General features: G+C 51.6%; 1 protein-coding gene across 2 annotated transcripts in view; it reads left to right on the top strand.

Moving 5' to 3' along the window:
* Positions 1 to 7,512: 7,512 nt before the first annotated feature.
* The window catches only part of UNC5B (unc-5 netrin receptor B), an 87,987-nt gene continuing 73,324 nt past the window's right edge, over positions 7,513 to 22,175 (top strand). For both annotated transcript variants that reach the window (XM_059899253.1, XM_059899252.1), the window contains exon 1: positions 7,513 to 8,022. In XM_059899253.1, coding sequence (XP_059755236.1) covers positions 7,944 to 8,022 — 79 coding nt within the window. In that variant the 5' untranslated portion in view covers positions 7,513 to 7,943. The remainder of the gene's footprint in view (positions 8,023 to 22,175) is intronic.

Below are 22,175 nucleotides of genomic sequence, written 5' to 3'. Positions count from 1 at the left end.
TAAGGAACTGCTGTAACTAAAGTGGTCATACTTTTGCCCAAAAGAAAGCTTTACAGAATTATAATTATCAAGATAGTGTTTTGTAAATAAAGTTGATTTAAGTATTTATCTCAGTGAGTGAATTATTTACATTATCTTGTAGTCTCTGGATAGTTTAAATATTGTGTTTAATTTGATTAACCGCCCTTATTATATGAACAATACTGGAAATGTCACATGAGCAATTCTGAAATTAGACATATTTGGGTTTTTTTATTTTTTAAATTTTTATTGAAGTATAGTTGATTTACAATGTTGTGTTAATTTCTTCTGTACAGCACAGTGATTCAGTTATACATATATACATTCTTTTTCATGTTCTTTTCCATTATGGTTTATCACAGGATATTGAATATAGTTCCCTATGCTATATATAGTAGGGTCTTGTTTATCCATCCTATATATAATAGTTTGCATCTGCTAATCCAAACTCCCAATCCTCCCCTCCCCTAACCCCCTCCCCCTTGGCAACCACAAGTCTGTTCTCTATGTCTATGAGTCTGTTTCTGTTTTGTAGATATGTTCATTAGTGTCGTATTTTAGATTCCACATATAAGTGATATCATATGGCATTTATCTTTCTCTTTCTAACTTACATCACTTAATATAATAATCTCTAAGTCCATCCATGTTCCTGCAAATGGCATTATTTCATTCTTTTTTATAGCTGCATAATATCCATTGTATATATATATTCCACATCTTCTTTATCCATTCATCTGTTGTTGGATATTTAGGTTGTTTCCTTGTCTTGGCTATTGTAAATAGTGCTGCTATGAACATAAGGGTGCATGTATCTTTTTGAATTATAGTTTTGTCTGGATATATGCCCAGGAGTGGGATTGCTGGATCATATGGCAACTCTATTTTTAGTTTTTTAAAGGAACCTCCATACTGTCTTCCATAGTGGCTGCACCAATTTACATGGCTACCAACAGTGTAGGAGGGTTCCCTTTTCTCCACACCCTCTCCAGCATTTGTTATTTGTAGACTTTTTGATGATGGCCATTCTGACTAGTGTGAGGTGATACCTCATTGTAGTTTTGATTTGCATTTCTCTGATAATTAGCGATGTTAAGCATCTTTTCATGTGCCTATTGGCCATCTGTATGTGAAATTAGACATATTTGAAATGGCAAAAGGCATTTCTATATGCCAAGGGCTGTATTCTATAGTTTTAAAACAAATGTGAAGTGCCTTGATGTTTTTCTTAGACAAAGTAACTTGATGTTTACCAGAATACATTTAAATTGGAACGTTTATAACAACAGAGTATGAGAAAGTTTAAAAGGTCCATCTTGCTATTTTATAGTCTCCGTATTAGATTGTACCCTCTCCTCTTCCTCTTCCCTCTACATCAATAATTTCCCACTGAATTCCAGAGAGGATCTGGAAGAGGCTGGTAGTGTGGACTGGTCATAAAAATGTGGGTTTAAAGCTCAGAGTCAGTACTTACCAGCTGACCTTAGGCATGTCCCTTTCCCTCTCCGAGCCCCAGTTTCCATTTTAATGGGCCCATGATTAACGCCTACCTCCAAGAAAAATGGAAATGAACAAAGGGAAATCACATTGTTATGATAAAAAAAAAAACTACACCCAGGGGATTTGTTGGATGTGTAGGCTCTGGAACCAGGCTGCCTGGGTTTGAATCTGGGCTCTGTCTCACTAAGTGGGGAAACCTCAGTCACAGTTTTCCCATTAAGATGGGGATAATCATAGCATCAATCTCACTGGTTACCACAGATTGAAGGAGCTAATTCATGCAGAGCCCTTGGCACAGTATCTGGCTTGCTGTAATTGCTTTAGTATACGTTAGCTGGCTTTGTTATTTTTCAAGACGGCGACCACTCCTGTAATCACTGGTCGGTGCTGCGGTCACAGCTGTGTGCTGGGAAGTCCATAGGCACCTCTGACTCACCACGTCAGGACCTGGACTCGGCTACCCCCAATCACACCATCCACATTCCTGACCCTAGGCCTTCCTCACAAATGTTCCCTCTGCCTGGAATGCAGTCATCTTTCATGTTTACAGTTTCCATCTCACTCCTCTGTCTAGCCCCCAGCGCTTCCCCTTTAGAGCACTAAGTAAGCTCCCTCCACCAATGCAGGCAGGACCAAGCCATGGTGGCCACAGTCTGTGGCCTGTTCCAGCTCTGGCTTCACCTGCCTTTTCTGTGCCCCATAACCCACAAGCAGAACCTACTGCATAATTTATGGGATCCAGTGCAAAATTATTTTGAACAGGGCTCCTTGTTCAGAAATTATTAAGAACTTTAAGATACACAAATCCCAACTGAGGGGTATTCTACAAAATACCTGATGAATAATACTCAAAACTGTCAAGATCATCAAAAACAAAGAAAGTCTAAGAAACTGTCACAGCCAAGAGAAGCCCTTAGTGTCCTGACTACTATGTGTAATGTGGGATCCTGGAACAGAAAAAGGATGTTAGGTAAAAAACTAAGGAAATCTAAATGAATTTTAGTTCATAATAATATTTCAATATTGGTCCATTAATTGTAGCAAATCCACCATACTAATGTAAGTTATTAATAATAAGGGAAACAGGGGTGAGGGGCATATGGGAACTTTCTGTACTATGTAATTTTTTCATAAATCTAAGACAGCTCTAAAATTAAATTTTTAAAAAAAATTAACAACAGCAAAGAATTTTGAGAAGACAACAGCAGAGTAAATTGTCCAAGACAGAGCCAGGATTTGAACCCGGATCTGCCTGACCCCAGAGCTTTTGTGAATGACTGCTTACACTGCTTGAATTCCAGGGAGAAGGCCCTCCCCTGGAGGTAAGAGAAAAGATGTGTATGGAGTGGGGGAGGAGGTGGAGGGTTGTCACATTATTTAGTAGAGAGGTTAAGAGCCCAATCTTGATGACTCAGGCCACATAGTGTGTGATTCCATTTATATGAAATTCCCAGAATAGGCAAATCCATAGAGACAGAAAGTAGATTCCTGGTTGCCAGGGGGAGGGGGAGGGGAGGGGAGAATGGGGAGTGACTGCTTAATGGTATGTGGTTTCTTTTTGGGGTGATGAAATGTTATTGAATTTAGAGTAGTGATGGTTGCACAACCATGTGAAGATACTAAAAAAACACTACATTGTACACTTTAAAATAGTTAAAATTGTAAATTTTATGTTACCTCGATTTAAAAAAAAAAAAAAGAGTACAAGCTTGAGATCCGTTCTGCCTGGATTTGAATCTCCAGGGTACCCTTTACTAGCTGTATGCGACCTTGGGCAAGCTACCTCTCTCTGCCTCAGTTCCCTCATCTGGTAAATGCGGTAGTAACAGTAGCCGTCTCATAAGGTTGTTGTCAGCAAGGTCCAGGCGTTTGGGGTCCATCCTGGCCTTGATGGGTCAGGGGAGGGATTATGAACTCATCCCCAAACCTTCCCACCCAAGACCTTGCAAACCGAGTGGTCTGAGAGCCCCCTCCCCTGTCAACCTGAAGTGGAGATCCACTCCTGGGCGGCCCCAAGGTGGAAGCCGGAGCGAATCTCCCTTCCAGACCCACTGCTTTGGGACGCAGGCTGAAGCGGCCGCGGAGGAGGTGTGCGCTGCAGCGCGCCGCCTAGTGGCACCTTCGAGCATACCAGTACCGGCCGCAGCGGGAAGCGCCAGCCAAAGGCGCCAGCCACGCCTGCAGGGCACCCCGACAGCTGCTCCTTATTATAAAATAAGTGGCTTGTATTCTGCCAGATTAGGGGCATTCTGTATATTCTTTTTAATCTCACGAGCTAGTTATTGTTCCCATTTTATAACTGATGGAAGTGATGCTTGGAAAGGCTCAGCAGCCAGCCCAAGTTCTCTTAGCAGGTAAGAGCAGCCCCACGTCTGGTTTTCCATCAGCTCAGCTCCAGATTCCAGAACTCTGTCTCCGACGCTCACCTGTGATTTGGGATAAATGAGGGTAGCCCATGGAAGCACTACAGCCCCCACTAAGTGTCAGAACTAGCTCTGAGACTGATTTCAAAGCTGCTGTATTGCACAAAGGCTGCCCCACTTCCAGCCTCAGACCCCATAAACCCCCTAGGAAATGGAGGGGAGGTGGGAGGCTCCTTCCAGGGCCCCTTTTGGCAAGGCTGTAGGCCCTTTAACCAGTAACCCCTCTTTCCCCAGCCTCACTGATGCATCCACTCAACCAATATTTATGTATGCTAACTATGTGCGGGACAGTCTGAGGTGCTGGATATATCATGGTGAGCAAGAAGGGGGAGGCCCGGCCTCCAAGCAGCTCACTGCCTCATCCTCATTCATTCATTCATTCATTTTAAATTAATTTATTTTTTGGTTGTGCAATGCGGCATGTGAGAGAGATCTTAGTTCCCTGACCAGGGATGGAACCCACACCCCCTGCATCGGACCACCAGGGAAGTCCCTCATCCTCCTTCTTAACTCACAGCAGGACCTCTTTGCTGTGAGTCTGATGGCACTGGGTTTGGGAACACCCTGGTAACTCTTACTCCAGCTACTCCAGTGTGTCATCCCAGGGCCAGGGCCTTGCCCATTCTTCACCCATACTGGGGAAAGGTGTGGGCTCAGGGCAGTCTGACTCCCTCTGAAGTCCTTTCCCTGGCCCCAGCTGAGGGCCAGCACTTGGAGATGCCCAGGCTGGGAAGCAACCACACCCGCAGTGGTTGCTTAGCTGCAGGTGACTGGGGAAGGGGCGTTCTGGACACTGGAACACTGGAACAGCAGGGGAGAGGGTGCAGGGGAGTTATGGAAGGATCCCAATGTGGTAAGTCCCCTACCCCGGTATGGGAGCCCTGGAGGGAAAGCAGGGTCTAGGACCTCCCATGGGCATATTTCTAGGCTGCAGCTTGGGGGAAATGGGACGGGGGCCAGCAGAAGACAGGGAAATGACCACTCTCCTTTTGCCTGCACCCCCCGCCCCGGTCCCCCTTCTCTCTAGTTAGGAATTAAAGTCATGAAACCTGACATTAGGACTAGAAGGGCCTGCCTGGTGCAATTACTGTGTGAACAGCAAAGTTCTGAGCACTGGAACTTTTTTGAAAAATCTCCAATAACCCACTGTCCTTCTGGTTAAGAGAGAGAATGAGAGAGAGAGAGAGAGTGAGCGTGCCTGCCCTGTGGTCCCTGCCTGCCAAGGTTCTACTGAGGTCCCTGCTAAGTTGTCCAGCATAAAGCCCTTGACCTTGTGCCTGTGCCAGGTGTTGACAGTCAGATGCTGGGCCTCAGACGTGTCCCTATATGTGTTGCCTGGTGAAAGTTGAGCATCTAAGTATCTATTTGTCTTTAGCGTCATCTGCCCAAGAGTATATTTGTGCTTTTGGGTGTGCGTGCCTGTGTGTGTGTTTGTGTCTGTGATGAGGTGTATGTGTGTGCTTTTTAAAATCCTGTGTCTTAAGTATGTGGGTGTCTCTGCAGTTGGGTGCCCTTGTAATGTTTCTGGGAGGGTCATTTTGCACCTGTATATGTTTGTTGTATGTTTGCTTGTGTGTACCTTTGTAGGTGTGCCTGTAACTGTCTAGGGCTGGGTGTGCGTATGTGTGCTTGTACTTCTGTGGCTGGGTGGGGCTGGCTGGGTGTGATGCGCTGTTGACTCCTTCACCCACTGCCCTTGCCTGGGCCAAGCTAAAAATAACCCACCTATCTTTGCCCACGGGGACCTTTCTCAATTGGCCTAAGTTCTTCCCAGGGAGTCCCGCTCACCCATATCCATGCTCCTGGTCCTGGGTGCCTGGCCAGGGAGGGCTAAGGAGGTGGATTGACCACATGCACACTCCCCCACATGTTCCAGACCCCAACCTGTGGGGGGAGTGTGTGTGGAGGGGGGTCCTGGGCAGTCCTGCCTTTCTCTCTTCTCTGGGCAAACAGCTGGGGCAGGCCCTTGTTGCTTCTCTGCCCCCTCCAGCAACCCTTCCAACCTGCAGTTCTGGCCCCCAAGTCCTTTCTCCTCCAGTCTAGGAAGCGCCCCTGCGGACACTGACCCTATTCCAGCCTACCCCCCTACTGACTCCTGGGCCTGGCTGGACCTCTCTCTGCCTTCCTTTACCCCTTCCTGAAGCAGCCACTGCCTCTGTATTTGAGGAGTGATTCCAGATCCCAATTCTGGAAAAATCCCAAGTAGTGAACAGATCAGGGCTCGGGGAGGAGGCATTCCTGCTGGCTGCCAGTCATTTCTCACCTGCCAGCCCCAGAAGAGGTGTAAGCATCAAGGATCCCCAGCTCAGAGGGTTCCTTTCCAATCCTATCTCTCCTGCCCTTTTCAGTCACCCACTCATTCACTCAAAGCTGTGTGATCTTGGGCAAATGACTTTACATCTCTGTGCCTCAGTTTCTTCATCCATAAAAGGGGGATACAAATGGTACTCACCTCAGAGAGTTGTGAGGATTAACTGAAGTGATGCATATAAAGTGTTTAAAAGTGCTTAACCCCATGCCTGGCACATACAAGGACCCTGCCAGTGTTAGCTGATCCACCCCTTCTAATGTCAGTGGAAGATATCGCCCACCGCCCAAACTCCACCTGACTCCACATGCCCTTTGGCTCACCCTTGGGTGGTCAGGATTTTCCACCAGGAATCAGATTGGCTGAGAGGGGAGATCTTGGAAAGAGAGATTACTGACATTTGTGCTGTAGTTTCTATATATATATTTAAAAATTCAGTTCTACATTCCCTTATAAAATTGTTATTATCATTTTTCTCCATTTTGGAGATGATGAAGGAAGCATCAGAATGGTTAAGTAACTTGTTCATGGTCACACAGCAGGTAAGGGGCAGAGCCCAAATTTACACCCACCCGAGCCAAAAATGGCTTCCCTATGCCCCATTGTCACTTGCGGGGTGGGGGGGGTGGGGGGAGTAACATCCTAGGCCCTGGGTGCTACAGGAGGTTCAGAGGGGTCTAGTCAAACAGTTCTGCCCAAGGTCATACCCACAAGTAGGGCCAAACAGGATGATCCAAATCCATACCCAAGTCCACATAGCTGTAAGCCCCTGCTTAACACGGACTTGAGTGTTTGAGATTTCCTCATTTAAGGAGCTTTTTTGGGAAAGACCCCCCCCCCACCGCGCCCCCTGTAGAAGGCATAGATTCTACGTAGTACAGACCAGGGAGCCAAAAACGACAGAGTCCTGAGTTTAATCAGAGGAGAAAGCTGACACAGCCAACCAAGTCAGAGGAAAGCGCCAAGATACATTTCTTTAGTTTCTGGAAACAAAAATTGGGCAGACTCCGCTTTCAGCTACGATCTAGCGGCCGGGATTTCCAGCGCTCCGGGCCCAGCGTTTCGCGAGGACCCCCCTGAAGGGCCCCCAGCTCCGCCGAGGCCGCGCCCAAGGGGCCGTCGTTACCCCCTAGAAAGGCCCTCCGCCGGCTCCGCTCTTGCCCGCCCAGGCCCCGCCCCGGCCGCGCGCTGTTCCGCTCGGCTCGCGGACTCACTTGGGCGAGCGAGCGGCGGCGCTCGGCCTTGTGGCAGGCGGCGAGGGCCGGCGAGGGCCGGCGAGGGCGCCGGAGCCGCGGGCAGCGGCGGGGCGCAGGGAGGCGCGCACGGGGGCTCGGACGGCGCGGTGTTGGCCGCTGCGGGAGCCGCTGAGCGCTCTCACCTTCAGTCGCGCAACTTCGAAGCCAGGACGCGGGAGCCAAGGGAGCGCTCGAGCCCCGGAGCCTGAGGAGCGCAGAGAGGGGCGCGCCGGAGCCTGGCCGGAGAGCGGGCGCCGGGTACCCATCGCGCTCCGAGCGCCGGGCAGCCCTCTGCGAAGCGTGGCTGCCTCTGCCCCCACGGAGGGCACGGGCTGGCGCGGCCGGGCGCCGGGGAGGACGGCGAGGAGGAGGCGGCGGCGGCGGAGACGGCGGCGGCGAGGCTGGGGCCAGGGAGAGAGCCCCGGGGGAGAGGCGCCCGAGCCGGGCCGCGGGAGCATGTGGGCCCGGAGCGGAGCGCGGGGCGCGCTACTGCTGACACTCCTGCTCTGCTGGGACCTGAGGCTGAGCCAAGCAGGTAGGGAGCGATCGGGCATGGGGGAGGGGAGCGAGGGGACCCTGGCGCCTCACTCTGCCCTGAAGTTGAGGTGGTCCATCGCTCCGTCAGTGCGCACAGGGAACGCGGTAAGGGCGCCCAAGTTAAAAGGTAGATTTCTCTGCCCCAGCAAAGTGGGCGATGGCGCAGCCATCTCGCGGGGCGGGGCGGGCGTGTTGCTCAGGCCCTCCAGGTCCCGCCTGGAAGGGAGAGATCGCTTCTTTTCCCTGGAACGGTATCCAAGTCGGGGTCTGCGCCTCCCGGAGTACCGGCCTCCGGGGGACTCCTGGTTTCGCGCGCGCCTGGCAGCGGCGCCGAAAAAACACAGTCGCTGCACAGGCCAGGTGTGCGCTCGCTTGCCGTTCGCCGGCAACTTCCTAGTCCAGGTCCCGGCTCGCCCAGACTCCTAGCGTGGCACAGACCCGAATCCGCAGATGAGAAGGAGGGAGCAAGAAACCTGGGGAGCACGGGAAGCGCGGGTCCGCTCCGCCAGCCAGATGAGGCCAGCTTGCAGGGTTTTGTTATCGAAGGGAATAGGGCTGTCTTGTACGTACAGCTTTCCTCGAGATCTTGGGATCCGCAGGCCTGGAAGAATTTTTTTTCTGGGTGTTGGTGTTGTGTGTTGGGGGGAGGAGTACGTAGTGATCCTGACGAGTTTCCTTTTAAATGAGTCACTGACACTCTCCCCGTCTGGGAAGCTGACAAGGTGCGCTCTCCACGCTCCTACTTCAGACCCAGCAAGATGCCTTAAGGGAGTCGGTGATCTCCTAAAATAAAGTCCCTATTCCGCCTCTCCCGCCGTGGTTGTGCACACGTCTCGCTGGTCTGTAGCTGGGCCGGGCGTAGCTGACTGGGCTGCGTCTTCCTGGGGAGCGGGTGGACACACGGGAGCCAACCCATCTCTGTCTCTGTCTGTGTCTCTGTCTCTCTCTCTCTCTCTCCCTTTCCCCCTCCCTCACCCCCCCCTGCCCCCCGCCTCTGTCTCTCTCACTCTCTCCCCCTAGAAACCAAGCACCAGGCTTCCGAGGTTGGGTGGGCGTGGGCCGCATCCTGCATTGACTCCGAAAACTGGTGCACAAAGTGGACAGATGACGCAGCCCTCCCCCCTCTACCTTCCGCTTGGATGTTGACGTCCGCCGCCCTCCTCCCCTCCGCCCCGAACGTCCCACGCCCGCCTCTCCCACTTATAGTCAGCTATTCCTCACTCTGGAATTAATGATTCCCATGGCCCAGGAGTGACGGCTTGGTTTTAGCACATACCCCACTTTTTTTTTTTTTTTTTTTGCCAGCCCTGTGTTGTAAAGTTACGACACAATCATTTGATCCACGTTAATTATGATTTGGGCAGACTCTGGTATTTAAAGCAGTGTTTTGAAGTTGGAAGGTAATGATGGGGGAGGAAGCAGGCTGCTGAGTGACCAACTTTGTTTTAAAGAGTGCAGTTGGGTGTGGGAGGTGCTGGGTTGGGGTGTTGGTTTCTGGTTTGGGGGTGTTTGAGGGGAGGTGATTGAAGGGTTGGGTGAAGTCTCTGTAAATGGCATATGGGCAGGATTGGGTCTTGGGAAGCTGTGTTTGGACCGGCAGGGCAAGGGTATCAGAAATAAATACTGGGGTTACTGAGGGTGGGGAGCTGGGGAGGCAGGAGAAAGACAAGACTGGTTGGCCTAGAGCTCTCCAGAGCTGCAGAGTAGGCTGTGCTGGGGAGGCTGGGGGTGGCCTGCCTTGCCTGCTTAACAAAGCCTCTGGTCCCCACCTTCCCCAGAAGAAACCCCAGGCCCAGGGCTTTGATGGATTTGAGCATGATTGGTGCCCAGCCAGAAATGGGTGGCTAATACCGGGCTTTGATTTCTCACTAGTGAGCAGAACTGGCCTTGGAATTGTGCTCATTATTTAGCGCAGCAGGGGTTGCCTGTCCACCAGCCTTGAGAGGGGCCAACTGGTGGGGTCAGCCTGCTGCCTTCCCTTTGCCCTCAGAAACCTGCCTTCAGGAGAGAGAACATGCCCCTTCCTCCTACACAGCCCTTGTACTCTAATGCCACAGGCACAGAACATTTTTCAGAATGTTCTTTAGGTCCTCCCAGTGATTCCTCATGAGCTCCATTGCACAGATGGGGAAAATGAAGTCCAGGATGTAGCCTTTCCTCAAATCTTGCCTACAAGTGACCGCAGATCACAGATTTGTATCCAGGGCTCCTGTCCAATAGTGGGCTGATTCAGGCCACTTTGGACTCCTCCCTGTGGTCCCATCCATGGGAGGGGGAAGCTTCTTCTTGGGCGTGTGCAGGCTCTCCTCAAGGGGCAGGCACCCCTCTCTCCTTCCCCCACCCCCATTCCCAGTGAATATGGGAATGAGTTCCCTTTCCAGCACTGAGAATTTTTTTTTAAGCCATAAAGTTTGATGGTGGAGAAATCAAACCTGGAACCATAAACCCGAGACTCTTAGAAGATTTCAGCAAGTGACTGGCCAGGAGAATCCACTTCAAAAGCCCAGGCTGGCCCTGGGAATCTCCTCCCATCCACCCCTCAGCCTTTCCTGGAGCTTTTAATGAGCCTTTCCTTGGCCTCTGGCTGGGATGGTCGAGAAGGAACCAAGGTGTCATGATAGCACTTCTTTTTAAGGTGCAATTAAAATTTCCTAGTGTCTTTCTAAGTTTTCCTAGTGTCTCTGCTGTGTGTGTGTGTGTATGTGTGGTGGTGGCCTGTCCTTGTCTTCCTCTACTCTGTACCAAATGCCCATTTCACTTAAACAAATGGAAAATCAAGAGCGTCTTACTGGGTTTTCTCATTAAAGTGAAAGTACCACTGCAGGGGAGGAATTCTGTATGTAATTTCTCTCCCCAGCCCCCAAACTGGGAATTCCATAGGATGAAACAATTCCTCTCTCTTCCAATCCACTTATTTAACTGCTGAAGCTTTGGGACGGGCCCTGACTTGCCCAGGACTACACTGGGACTCAGGGATAGAGCTGAGATTTGAACTCAGGCCTCATAAACCTCATTCTAGTTGTGGCTCCTTTATTCCACCTGGGCTGCAGACTGGCCGCATGGGTCTGGGATTGAGATTCTGAAATCAAGGCCCAGCTAAGGCAGGCAGCTAAAGATGAAGTAGGTTTGGTAGCTGAGTTAGACTGGGACTTGCCGGGGGATGGTGGAAAGAAGTTGGGAGCAGGGACCTGGGAGAGGTGGAACAGGGCTGGGCCAAAGGTCAAGGTGAGACCCTGAGACCAGGCAAGTGCCCAAGGGTAGCCTTCCAACACTGATCCTCTCAGCAAAAGCCCCACCTGCCCCAGGTGAGATAAATCACAAGCCAGCCTCAGAGCTCTGTACCCATTTGTATAGTTGGGGGCAAAATAGGTTTTTACTTTTTTATTTTGAAGCTTTGGGGGCTCATCTCCTGCACTCACTTTGTTGTTGAGTTTCTCCTGGACTGAGGTACTATGACCTGTTCCTGGCTGTCAGACCACGTCATCAGGTCTGCCTACCACTTCCCCTTCCTTTTTACCAGCAATGTCTTCTAAGGAGGGTCTGGGCTGCCTAGGACTTTGGGGATGAGGCTGGAGGGGAGGTGGATCTCTTACATTCCAAGTGCTTGGTTGGTGATTCTCATTGGCCCATCCTGGAACCTCCTCCCGGGCCTGCTGGCCAAACATATGGTCATTTGAACCTTATCGCTGGGGTTGGAGTAGCAAGGAGGCACCTTGGAGCACCCTGAGGCCTGGAGGAAAGGGAGGAGAGGCAGGGGTCATAGGTTGGGGTTTAGGGGTTGCCCTCGTGGGGCTGGGAAGTAGAGAGAAACTGCTACCTAGGCAGGCTGGCACCCAGGGACAGAGAGGAGGAAGTTGGCCGCTGAGGCCAGAGCTGGTGATTCTGGCCTCTTCCTCCTCCTCCTCCTCCCCAGTTTTCTAAACAGCTTCCACAAATGGAATCATTAAAGCTGTGAAGGCAAAATGAAACCAAACAAGTGTGTTCTGTGCTTTTCTGTTTCTTTCCTTTTTTTAAAGGAAAATTTAGAATACCATAATTAGAATAATATGAGGAAGGGCAGTTTCAGAAGGGTGGAGGGAATGTGTGCCCTCCATCCTTTTGATTTGCTTCTGAAGTTGGGCCTGGGCCACCACCTCCTGCCAACCTTGGGCCTGCGCTCAGCCGGGTGCTGCTGGAGCCCGGGGAGTTTCTCCCCCACCCGACCTAGTGCATTTTGGTGATAGTGCATTTTGGTGAGCCGGGGCCAGGTGAGACCCCGTCCTCCGTCCTCCGGGCTTTTTGGGAGAAGCCTGGCTCCTCGCTGGGAGTTGCATGGGCGGCTAGATTGTGCTGGATTCGAACTCGGGTCAGCCGCTGCCCTCCACGACCCCGCAGGGCAGGCAAGCCCTGGCGAGGCCCAACCACCGGTACCCCGTGGCGCCCCTTTCTCTCCTGTCCTAAGCTTCGGCGAGGCTAATGGCAGCGAAAACATTTGCTGAAGTGCTGGCATACATCAGCCGCCTCCCCGCTCCCCCCACCCTACCCCTTTTGTTTCCTCTTCCTTCTCTCCCAAAGCCCTGGGTTGCTGGAAGCTCCCGAATTTACCCTTGCGGACACAGCGGCCCGGTTAGCATCTCCGCCTGGTGGGCTGATTCAGCGCGGGTACCTGGGGGTTGCGCGCACCTTGGCACCGCCCGCTCCCCCTTCCCTTCCTATCCTGAGCCACCCTGATCCCCCTCGGCCCCCTGGCCAGTCCCCTCCACCCCCTCCCCTGCGGAGCTAAATCAGTCTGTGGGAGCCCGCAGCAGCTCTCAGGGCAGGGTTGGTTAGGGAGTGAGCTCGCAGCAGAGCCTCCCTCCTTCTCACCTCCCAGAACAGGCTGCCCCCAGTGCCTCACAACTTCCCCGCCACTGGGCGGCTCTTTTCTCGAGGAAGCCAGGATGTGGGTGTGAGAGCATGCATGGAGGAGTGAGCGTGGTGAGAATGTGTATGGAGGAGGTGGGCGGGGGCGGGAGTGTGCAGTGGGAGGTGAGGGTAGGTGCGGTGCTGCATTGGGTGCTGGGCGTGGAGGTGAAGTGTGCAGGGGGAATGAGTGTGTGTGCTGAGTTGTGCCTTTTGCATATGGGATGTGTGATGTAGGTGGCTGTGTGTGTGTTTGGGTGGGGGAGGTATGCAGTGTACATATGGGTGCAGCTGTGGTGTGTTTGTGTGTAAATAGGAGTGTGTTGTGTGGGGAGGGTGAGTCACCACCAGGCTTGGGAAGCTCCTCTCTTGTATTCTTAGGGATGCCTGTTTGAGGTGGGACCCAGGTGAGCAGGATTTGGTCCATTTGGTCTGAATGCCAGGTTGTGGAGTTGGAAGGGAGGAAGCTGGCTTCCCCCACTGAGGGCAGGTGGGACAGATTGGCCACAGACAAGCCCTAAAGCCAGTCCAGGAGCTTCAGTGCCTACCCCCAGGAGGACAGGGGTCCGAGTCCTGGGGTCTCCTGCAGTCAGCTCCCAGCTTCCCTAGAACAGTGACAGGGCCTGTGGTTTGAAGATCTGCTCTGACCTGGGTCAGGTTCATGCTTCAGCCCTCCAGGGGGAGTGGGGTGTCCACTGAAATTTGCCGGAGAAGAGGCAAGCAGAGCTTGGGTGAGTGGCATCCCTCATGGAGAGCAACATGGGCAGGCACGGCTGGGCCTGGGACTCTCGTGGATGCAATTAAGAGGACACGTGCACACACGGACACATACATGAGCCCTGGACTCCACTGTTCCTCATTTCCGTGGTCACAAAGCGCTCTCCTGCTTTCCCAGTTCCCCTGCCATCCTTAACTCTAGGATAAGGTGTGCTGTTGTGGACCAGAGAGACCTATAGGAAAATCACAGCTCCACCGATATACATATTGTTTTACAGATTATAAAACCCGCATATGTAAGACCTCAGTTTGTCCTTGTAAGAACCCCACTGGGGAGGTGGGTGCCACTTAGGAAGCCCACCTCAGACCTGGGTCAGAGCCAGAGCAGCCCTGGCCCCAGCCCGCAAGGTGGTCACTGTGTGTGAGGGATGCTGATGTCCACTCTAAAAAATGGTAAATGACATTCCGAGAGCCCCTGTATGTAGCAAATGAGAGCAATGACACTACAGCTGACCTTTGAACAGCTCGGGGTTAGGGGCGCTGACTCCCCAGCAGTTAAAAATCCTCTGTCTACTACCTCAGCCTCAAAAATAAAGGAATTGATAAGTGACTCACCCAAAGGCAGGAAGCTGAAATGGTTTGGATAGAATCAGGACTCAAACCCTAGTTCTTTTGATTCCACATATTATAATCTCTAATTGAACATAAACTCATCCCCACAGTTAATTTTTTTTAAACAGTTTTTTTTTTAATTAATTTATTTATTATATTTATTTTTGGCTGTGTTGGGTCTTCATTTCTGCGCAAGGGCTTTCTCCAGTTGCGGCGAGCGGGGGGCCACTCTTCTCGCGGTGCGCGGGCCTCTCAGTGTCGCAGCCTCTCCCGTTGCGGAGCACAGGCTCCAGACGCGCAGGCTCAGTAGTTGTGGTTCACAGGCTTAGTTGCTCCGCGGCATGTGGGATCTTCCCAGACCAGGGCTCGAAGCCGTGTCCCCTGCATTGGCAGGCAGATTCTTAACCACTGCGCCACCAGGGAAACCCCCCACAGTTAATTTAAAGATCTGTAAAATGAAAATACAGGTACTATGTTTATTGAAAAAAGATCTGCCTATAAGTGGACCCACACAGTTCAAGCCCGTATTGTTCAAGGGTCAACTGTCTATTCAGGGAAGAGAGCCTTGGGGCTTCCTGGAGGAGGTGATGTGAGCTAGACCTTGACTCTCTTTTTTGGGTCTTTCTAAGAGCATTTCTGAAGAGGAGACAAGATGGGGGCAGGGGTGAAGAAGGCCCAAGACTTCTCCCACTCTTGAGAAGTTGGCCCTGTCAGCATCTGCAAGGCCTCTATCCTGCGTGGACACCAATCCTTGGTGAGCCAACCTTCGGCCATATTTCCATCCTGGCCTTCCCAGGCCCAACTGAAGGGATGTCCCTTGGGGGACCCACCCCTCTCAGCTACCTCTTGCACTGGAGATGAAAAGATTTCTTATTCTTTGATTTGCTCTCTGTGGTTCTTGAAGATGGAGTGCGCCCAGAAAACGCTTTTTAAGAAATGGTAGGGATTATGTTGGGGATGGAGGCATGGGGAGGTATACTTCTTTGCCTTCTGCCAGGCGCCCACCAGAGAACACAGAGTAGGTAAGAAGGGAAGCACAGAATCCTCAGCCCAGCTACTTCCATGAGCCAGTTGGAGGGGGCAAGCTCACTTCTCTTCACCTCCAGGAAGCCCCAGCCCCTCTACCTACCCCTCCTCACAGAGGCCCCTCCCCAGGGCCTCAGCTGTGGGTGCATGGTGTGGCCAACTGGGATTCTGAGGAGTTTAGCATAGCCCCCCAGCATTGCCACTTACTAACTCTGTGGCCTTGGGCAGTTCATGTAATTGTGCTCCGCCTCAGTTTCCTCATCTGTAAAAGGGGGATGATAATAATATTGTCCTCACAGGGTTGTTTTGAGGATCACATGACCTGATATATTATAAAGCACTTAGTACAGGGCCTGGCACACAGTGAGCTCAGGGAGTGCTCAGGCACAGCCTCCTCAGGAGAGAGCCGTGCGATGCCAGAGACGTCCTCCTCCAGGGGAGTTGGGGGAGGAGAAAGCAGGGAGGCTCAGGCCCTAGAGGCCCAGCAGCTCCTGGTCTGCGAGTTAGGGGACTCTGGTTTTTGCTCTTTCTCTGCTGTGTGACCTTAGGCGAGTGCCTTTCCCTCTCTGGGTCCCATCTGTAAATTTGGGATGGGGGAAAGGTGGAAGGATGATCCTTAGGGGCTCTGGGGTTTGTGTCTGGTTCCATCTGAAGAGGCCCCAGCAACCAACAAGAAACAGAGGTAACCATGGCCCAGAACCACTGTGTTTACAGAGGCCCCTCCAGAAGGTCAATATATCGACTAGAATGCCCTTGTGAGCATTAGGCGGCCCTGGGTCTCTCTCTCCAAAGCTATAAATCACCCTCTGGGACCTCGGTCCCTTTTTCTTGTTTCATAAGCAACTCCTGCCTCACAGACTGAGAGCCCCAGATGCCAAGCAGGGCCCGGGAGGCAGAGAAGGACCCCATCGCCAAAGGCATCCTGGGCATGTGAGCAGAGAGGCACTTGCTGCCCCACCCTGCCACCGCCACAAGGCTCAAGGGGGCCCTCTGGAGGCTGTGGCAGGAGCACACTGTCCAGACCTGGCCATCCCATCCACTGTTTCATTTCTCAGGGGTGGAGGGTGGCTGAGCGCAGGGATGGGGAATGAGGACTCCTGTCACCACATCGGGTGTTGGAACACACCGAGCCCTAAAACTTGGTGCACATGGACATTAATTCAATCTGAGCATGTGCTGGGCTCTGGGGTCAGAGGTGGGCAAAGTACTGGCCTGACCCTTGAATTGATTTGTGTCTCTTCTTGAAGCATGAGCCACGTGCCAGGCCTGTAATGCTGGGGTGCAACAGGAGTGTATGATGGGGCAACAGAGAGGAGCCCTTTTGAGGACGAGCCGAGATGTGTGTGTACTGGGAGGGATCTGGCGTGGTGCTTAGAGGGAGGGCTGTGCAGTCAGACTACCTGGGTTCAAATCGTGGCTATTCCAGCATCTGGCTGTGTGTCCTAGAGCAAGTTGTCTACCCTCTCTGAGCTTTAGTTTCTTCATTTGTAAAGGGGGAGTGGTAATAGCACCAATCTCATCAGCTCCTTGTGGGGATGAATGAGATAATGTATGCAAATGCTTTGCACACTCTAAATCGCTCAGTAAAACTCACTGTCCACCTTCTCTTCCTCCTCATTGTTATTGGTGCCAAGTATTGGGTGATAACAATAGGAAATCCTTCAGCTGTTGAGAGAAGCTCCTGTGGGCCCGGGTGGTTGGTCAGGGAAGGCTTCCTGGAGGAGGGGAGGATGGTGCTTGACTGGCTTTGGAAGGATGAGCAGAGCTTGGGTGAACCGAAAGGGCCTTCTTGGTAGGGGGTGTGTATGTGAAGGTGTGGGGTGGGAATGTCTGCCACATCCACCCAGGAAATGGATTCTGAATTCAGCCATCTGAGCATCTGGTAAAACAAGACTTCTGGAGCCAAGGGTCCCTTCTTAGTGGAAAGAGCCAAGGTTTTGGAATTAAAAGGATTTGACTCTTACTGAGTTCCTGGGCCAGGTGGCTCAACCTTTGTGTACCCCAGCGTTCCCATCTGTGGGGTGGGGATGACCCCGCTGACTTCACTGGATGGTGATGTGGTGTGAGATAGACATGCAGTCCTGGCACAGAGTAGGTTCCATTGATTCCCCTTGGCCTCCCTCCTACCTGCCTTTCCCTGCCCCCAGTCTGGCTGCCCCCTTGGCTGGGCCTGGGCCCTGCTTCTCTCCCTCTACATCTCTGGGCAGGAAAGCAGGGGAACAGAGAGTTCCTGGTGGCAGTTTCCTCGTTGACCAGAGAGCCAGGGAGAGGGGCAAGAAGAAGGAGGCTGCCTTTTCTGGTCCCTGATGCCCACCTGGGCCTGGTGGCTATCAGGAGGCATCCCTAGGGTCTGGGAGGAACGTCACCCAGGAGACTGCAACCCCCAGAGGCCCTGAGTGGTGTCTGGAGGCATTACTGGTGTCAGGAGACAGAGCCGAAGGCAAGCAGCTCTGTAATGCAATCAGAGGCGCCCGCCTGCCCAGCCTGGGCCTGGACACCCATGGAGGATGCAGAGCTTATAAGAAGTTGAGTCGGGATTCCAGGAATGTTGTTCCTGGCTCCCCTCCTCCATCCCACCTTTGGTCATTCTGTGACACAGCAGGACAGAGGTTCAGAGACAGAGGAGTGACCTGGGGTAGGGTGGGGTATGTCTTATGGGGCAGGTTCCCATCCTTCTCTTTCCTGTCACCCAAGCCAGGGCCCTGGGGACAAGGAGGCAGGGTCAGCGGGTGGAGACAGGATGGGGTTAAAACAACTAGATGACAGGAGAGCAACTGTGACATTAGGTACCTAGGGAGCCTGGGTCTGATTTGTCTGATTTTGCTTGCACGCATGTCCCTGGCACCCAGCACAGTTCCTGGAACACAAAGAGTGCTTGATAAACACTTGTAGAACAGATGAATGAGGAACTCACGCAAGCCTTCCTCACCCAAGAGGTTGCTGTGACTCACTCCCTGCCATGCTTTGGACTTGCTACTGTAGATGCGCACCCGAAGAATTAGAAGATTCTCGTTGCTTTGCTTACAACCCCACCCCTCCCCCGCTCTGCCTACCTCTCTCCCTTCATTCTCTCCTGCTTTCCATCTTTGGTCACTTACTATGCACAAGGTACCATGGATGTCAGAGCCAAGTCTTCAGTGGTCAGAGCCCCTAGGTAGCAAAGAATTTACTCACTGAATCCAGTGGAACCACAAAGAATTAATCGAGGACTGCCGTCAAGTGCCCTCTGCCCCTTTGTGTGGAGAAAGCAGACAAGCAGACATTTGCTGGGCTGGTAAACTTTGTACTTATCTGCAAGGTGGCCTTCACAAGCCATGGCTGGCTGGTCCAGGCCGTTTAAAGATGTTTGTTTCCTGGGAATTCCCTGGGGGTCCAGTGGTTAGGACTCTGTGCTCTCACTGCTGAGGGCTCTGGTTCGATCCCTGCTTATGAAACTAAAATCCCACAGGCGACACGGCCAAAGAAACAAACACAAACAGACAAAAAAGATGTTTGTTTCCTATTTGCAGTCCCAAGCCCATTGATCATTCCCCTCCACCTTGCCTTCTAGTGGCTCAAGAGAATGTCCATTGCAGGGACACTGGCCCTGGGGCCTGGGAGCAAGTGTGGGCTGAGACAGTATATCTGAAGGTTCATGGGCAGGGTCTGACTGGAGGCCTCAGCCCTCCAGAGCAACTGCCAGCAGCGTCTTGACAGGAGCTGGGTTTGATACAGGGGAGCAGTTTTGGCTGCAGAGTCTGGCTAAGCCAGGCTCCCCCTGGCACTGCGTCCAGTGTTAACATTCAGGGAGCATCCCTGGGAGATTAAACACCCCCAGGCCCTTAGCCGAGGCAGCAGTAGTCCTGGGCCCACTGCCACGCTCACAGCTGGGCACCCGCCGGCCCTTGCCAGGAGCCCCTAACACAGGTTCATCTGGAACTCCTGCCTGGCAGCCCGAGATAGCCAGAGCTGATGGACACAGCAACCCCTGCTGCAAATCTGATCTAGCCCCACATTTTCCTGCTGGTGCATCCCACTCTGTACAGACGCACACATACAGAAAGAGTCCTAAACTGAGGAGTGGGAAACCTGGATTCTAATCCTAGCCGGCAGCTAATCTGCTGTGTGGCATTGAGCTAGTCCCTTTCCCTCTCTGGGCTTCGGTGTCCTCATCTGTCCAGTGCAAGAAGGTCTGCCCTAGAATCAGTAAACTGGGTTCAAGTCCTGGCTCCGACACTAGCTGTAATTCCCCTAGCCTGCATCGCCTCACTGTGAAATGGAGGTCCTGATTGGTTGTTGGGGAGATGAAAACGAGATGAGGCATGGTCAGTAAAGGTCAGCTCCCTTTTCTTTCTACCTGGGAGGAAATCAACCTGCAAATCGCTGGTTACACCCCTCCTTTCTTTCCAATATTCCCCTCTTGACGTGGGGAGTATTAGACATAAGGTTCGGGATGGCCCACAGGGTGACTTGGTGAGCCGCCTGAGGAGAAGCCTGCATTGTCATAGCATTTGGAAAGAGCACTGGACTAGGAGTCTGGAATCTTCAGCCCTAAGGCCAGCTGTGTCTGTACAGAGTGGGATGCACCAGCAGGAAAATGTAGGGCCAGATCTGTCTTTGTGTGACAGGCAAATCACTCACCCTCTCTGAGCCTCAGTTTACCCATCAGCAAAAGGAATAAAAGAAGCTGAACGCTAGGCAGGGCCCAGGGAGAAAATGCCTGGACAGGTGCTTTGGAAACTTCTCCAAACCCCAGGGGCCACTCATCTGAGGTGGAAGGAGGCCGACACAGCAGGCTCTGTTCCCCGAGGGGCTGTGCAGAGAGCTGTTCGCTGTGGGGCAGGCAGGAGAGGGCCTGCGTTTCCACTTCCCTGGCTGGAACCTCCCGCTGGCGGGTGGGCCCTGACTTCTTCCCGTGGCCTAGGTGGCCACGGCTATTGAGGTAGATGACAAGAGTTTGGGTCGCTTCCCATCCCTCTCTGCTCCACACCCCAGAGTAGGGGAGGCCAGGGTGCCACGTCAGGGAAGGTTAGTGTCAGTGCTGGGTTTGAGGTGTCCAAGCCAGCACGCCATCTGCCATGCCCACCAGGAGTTACATAATCCCTCGGCCGGCTGCCTGTTCTTAGAAAACAGGACAGTCAGGACCAGCAGGGAGTGGAGGTTAGGGTTTTCTTCCCTCTGCTTTGTTCCCTCACAGCCCAGCACCTCCCTGGACCCGTCTTCATTCTCCGAGTTGTTCCCACACTGTCTGGAGCCTGACACATAAATGCTGGGACCGATCAAGGCTGAGATTGGAAGGGGACATGGCAGGCCTTGAAGGCTGCTTGCTGCCTGGCCTTGGGGCAGCTCGCATGGTCGGCAGCCCTCACAGCGCATCACAACCTTCCTCTGCTGACCTCTGGCAGGATGGGCTAAGGAGGGCAGCTCAGGGTTCTGGGAAGTAGGGGCAGGCCCTCCCCCCAGTTCCTACAGAGGTGTACCCCTTCCAACACCTTATCAAATAATAAGCATTTTTAATATATCCAAGTAACAGCTAAATAATGCTGCCCATGTACTACTAAGGCCTTTGGAATCAATGAGACCCAAGATCCAGCCCTGTCTCTTTTATTTGCTAGCTGTGTGATGTTGGCCAGGCTACTTCACCATTGTTAATCTCAGTTTCCTCATCTGTGAAATGGGGATGATAAAGCCTGCTTCACATAGGTATCTTGAGGATTGAATCAGACAATAATGCATACAGAGGACAGAGAAATTGTTCAGTAAATCGTAGCTGTCATCATTGGTATCCAATTCCATCCCCCCTTTTTTTGAAGAAAATAATATATAATGACTAAATCTTATTTATTCTATTTTTAAAATTAATTAATTAATTTATTTTTGGCTGCGTTGGTATCTTTGTTCCTGCGCGCGGGCTTTCTCTGGTCGCAGCAAGCGGGGGCTACTCTTTGTTGCGGTGTGGGCTTCTCATTGTGGTGGCTTCTCTTGTTGCGGAGCACAGGCTCTAGGCGCACGGGCTTCAGTAGTTGTGGCACATGGGTTCAGTAGTTGTGGCTCACGGGCTCTAGAGCACAGGCTCAGTAGTTATGGCGCACAGGCTTAGTTGTTCCACAGCACGTGGAATCTTCCCGGAACAGGGCTCAAGCCCATGTCCCCTGCATTAGCAGGCAGATTCTTAACCATTACACCACCAGGAAAGTCCCCTTATTTATTCTAGAAAAAAAAAGTTGGTTCAAAATTAATCTATTAATATTAATAGTGTGTGCCAAATTAATATCATATACCATATTAATGAATCTAAAGAAACAAAATCATATGATTATATCTATAAATGCTGAAAAAGCCTTGGACAAAATTCAACACCTATTCATGATATAAACATTCAAGGAAATAGGGATTAAGGGATACTTTTTAGTATGATAAAATACACACACACACACACACACACACACACACACACACACACACACATGTATATTTATATATATATATATACACCCTAGTGCTAAAGCCAGTATCTTATTTAATGAGGAAACGCTAAAGGCACTTCCATTAAAATCAGTAATAAAGTACGGATGCTCACTGTCTCTTTTACCATCCAACACTGTGCTGGAAGTATTAGCCAATGTAATTAAACAAGAGAGATCAATTAGAGGCACAAGAATGGGTAAAGAAGAAGTAAAACTATCCCTACCAGATATTAAAACATACTATAACGCCTCTATAATTAAAATAATGTGGAGCTGGTGCCTGAATTGGCAGATAGGCTCCTCGAAGATAAGAGAAAGCCCAGAATTAGACCCCAATGCATGTGGAAATGTGGTATATGCAAGGGTGGTATCCCAGATCACTGGGATAAAGATAGACTTTTAAATAAATGGTGCTGGCCATTGCGTCCCTCTCACCTGCTTCTTAGAATACAGCTACCCTTAGTTATAA

This window comes from Balaenoptera ricei, chromosome 16, assembly GCF_028023285.1.
Source record: "Balaenoptera ricei isolate mBalRic1 chromosome 16, mBalRic1.hap2, whole genome shotgun sequence".
Classification (NCBI taxonomy): domain Eukaryota; kingdom Metazoa; phylum Chordata; class Mammalia; order Artiodactyla; family Balaenopteridae; genus Balaenoptera; species Balaenoptera ricei.
Note: the sequence above shows the minus strand (reverse complement) of the source record. Positions and strands in the feature narration are given on the sequence as shown.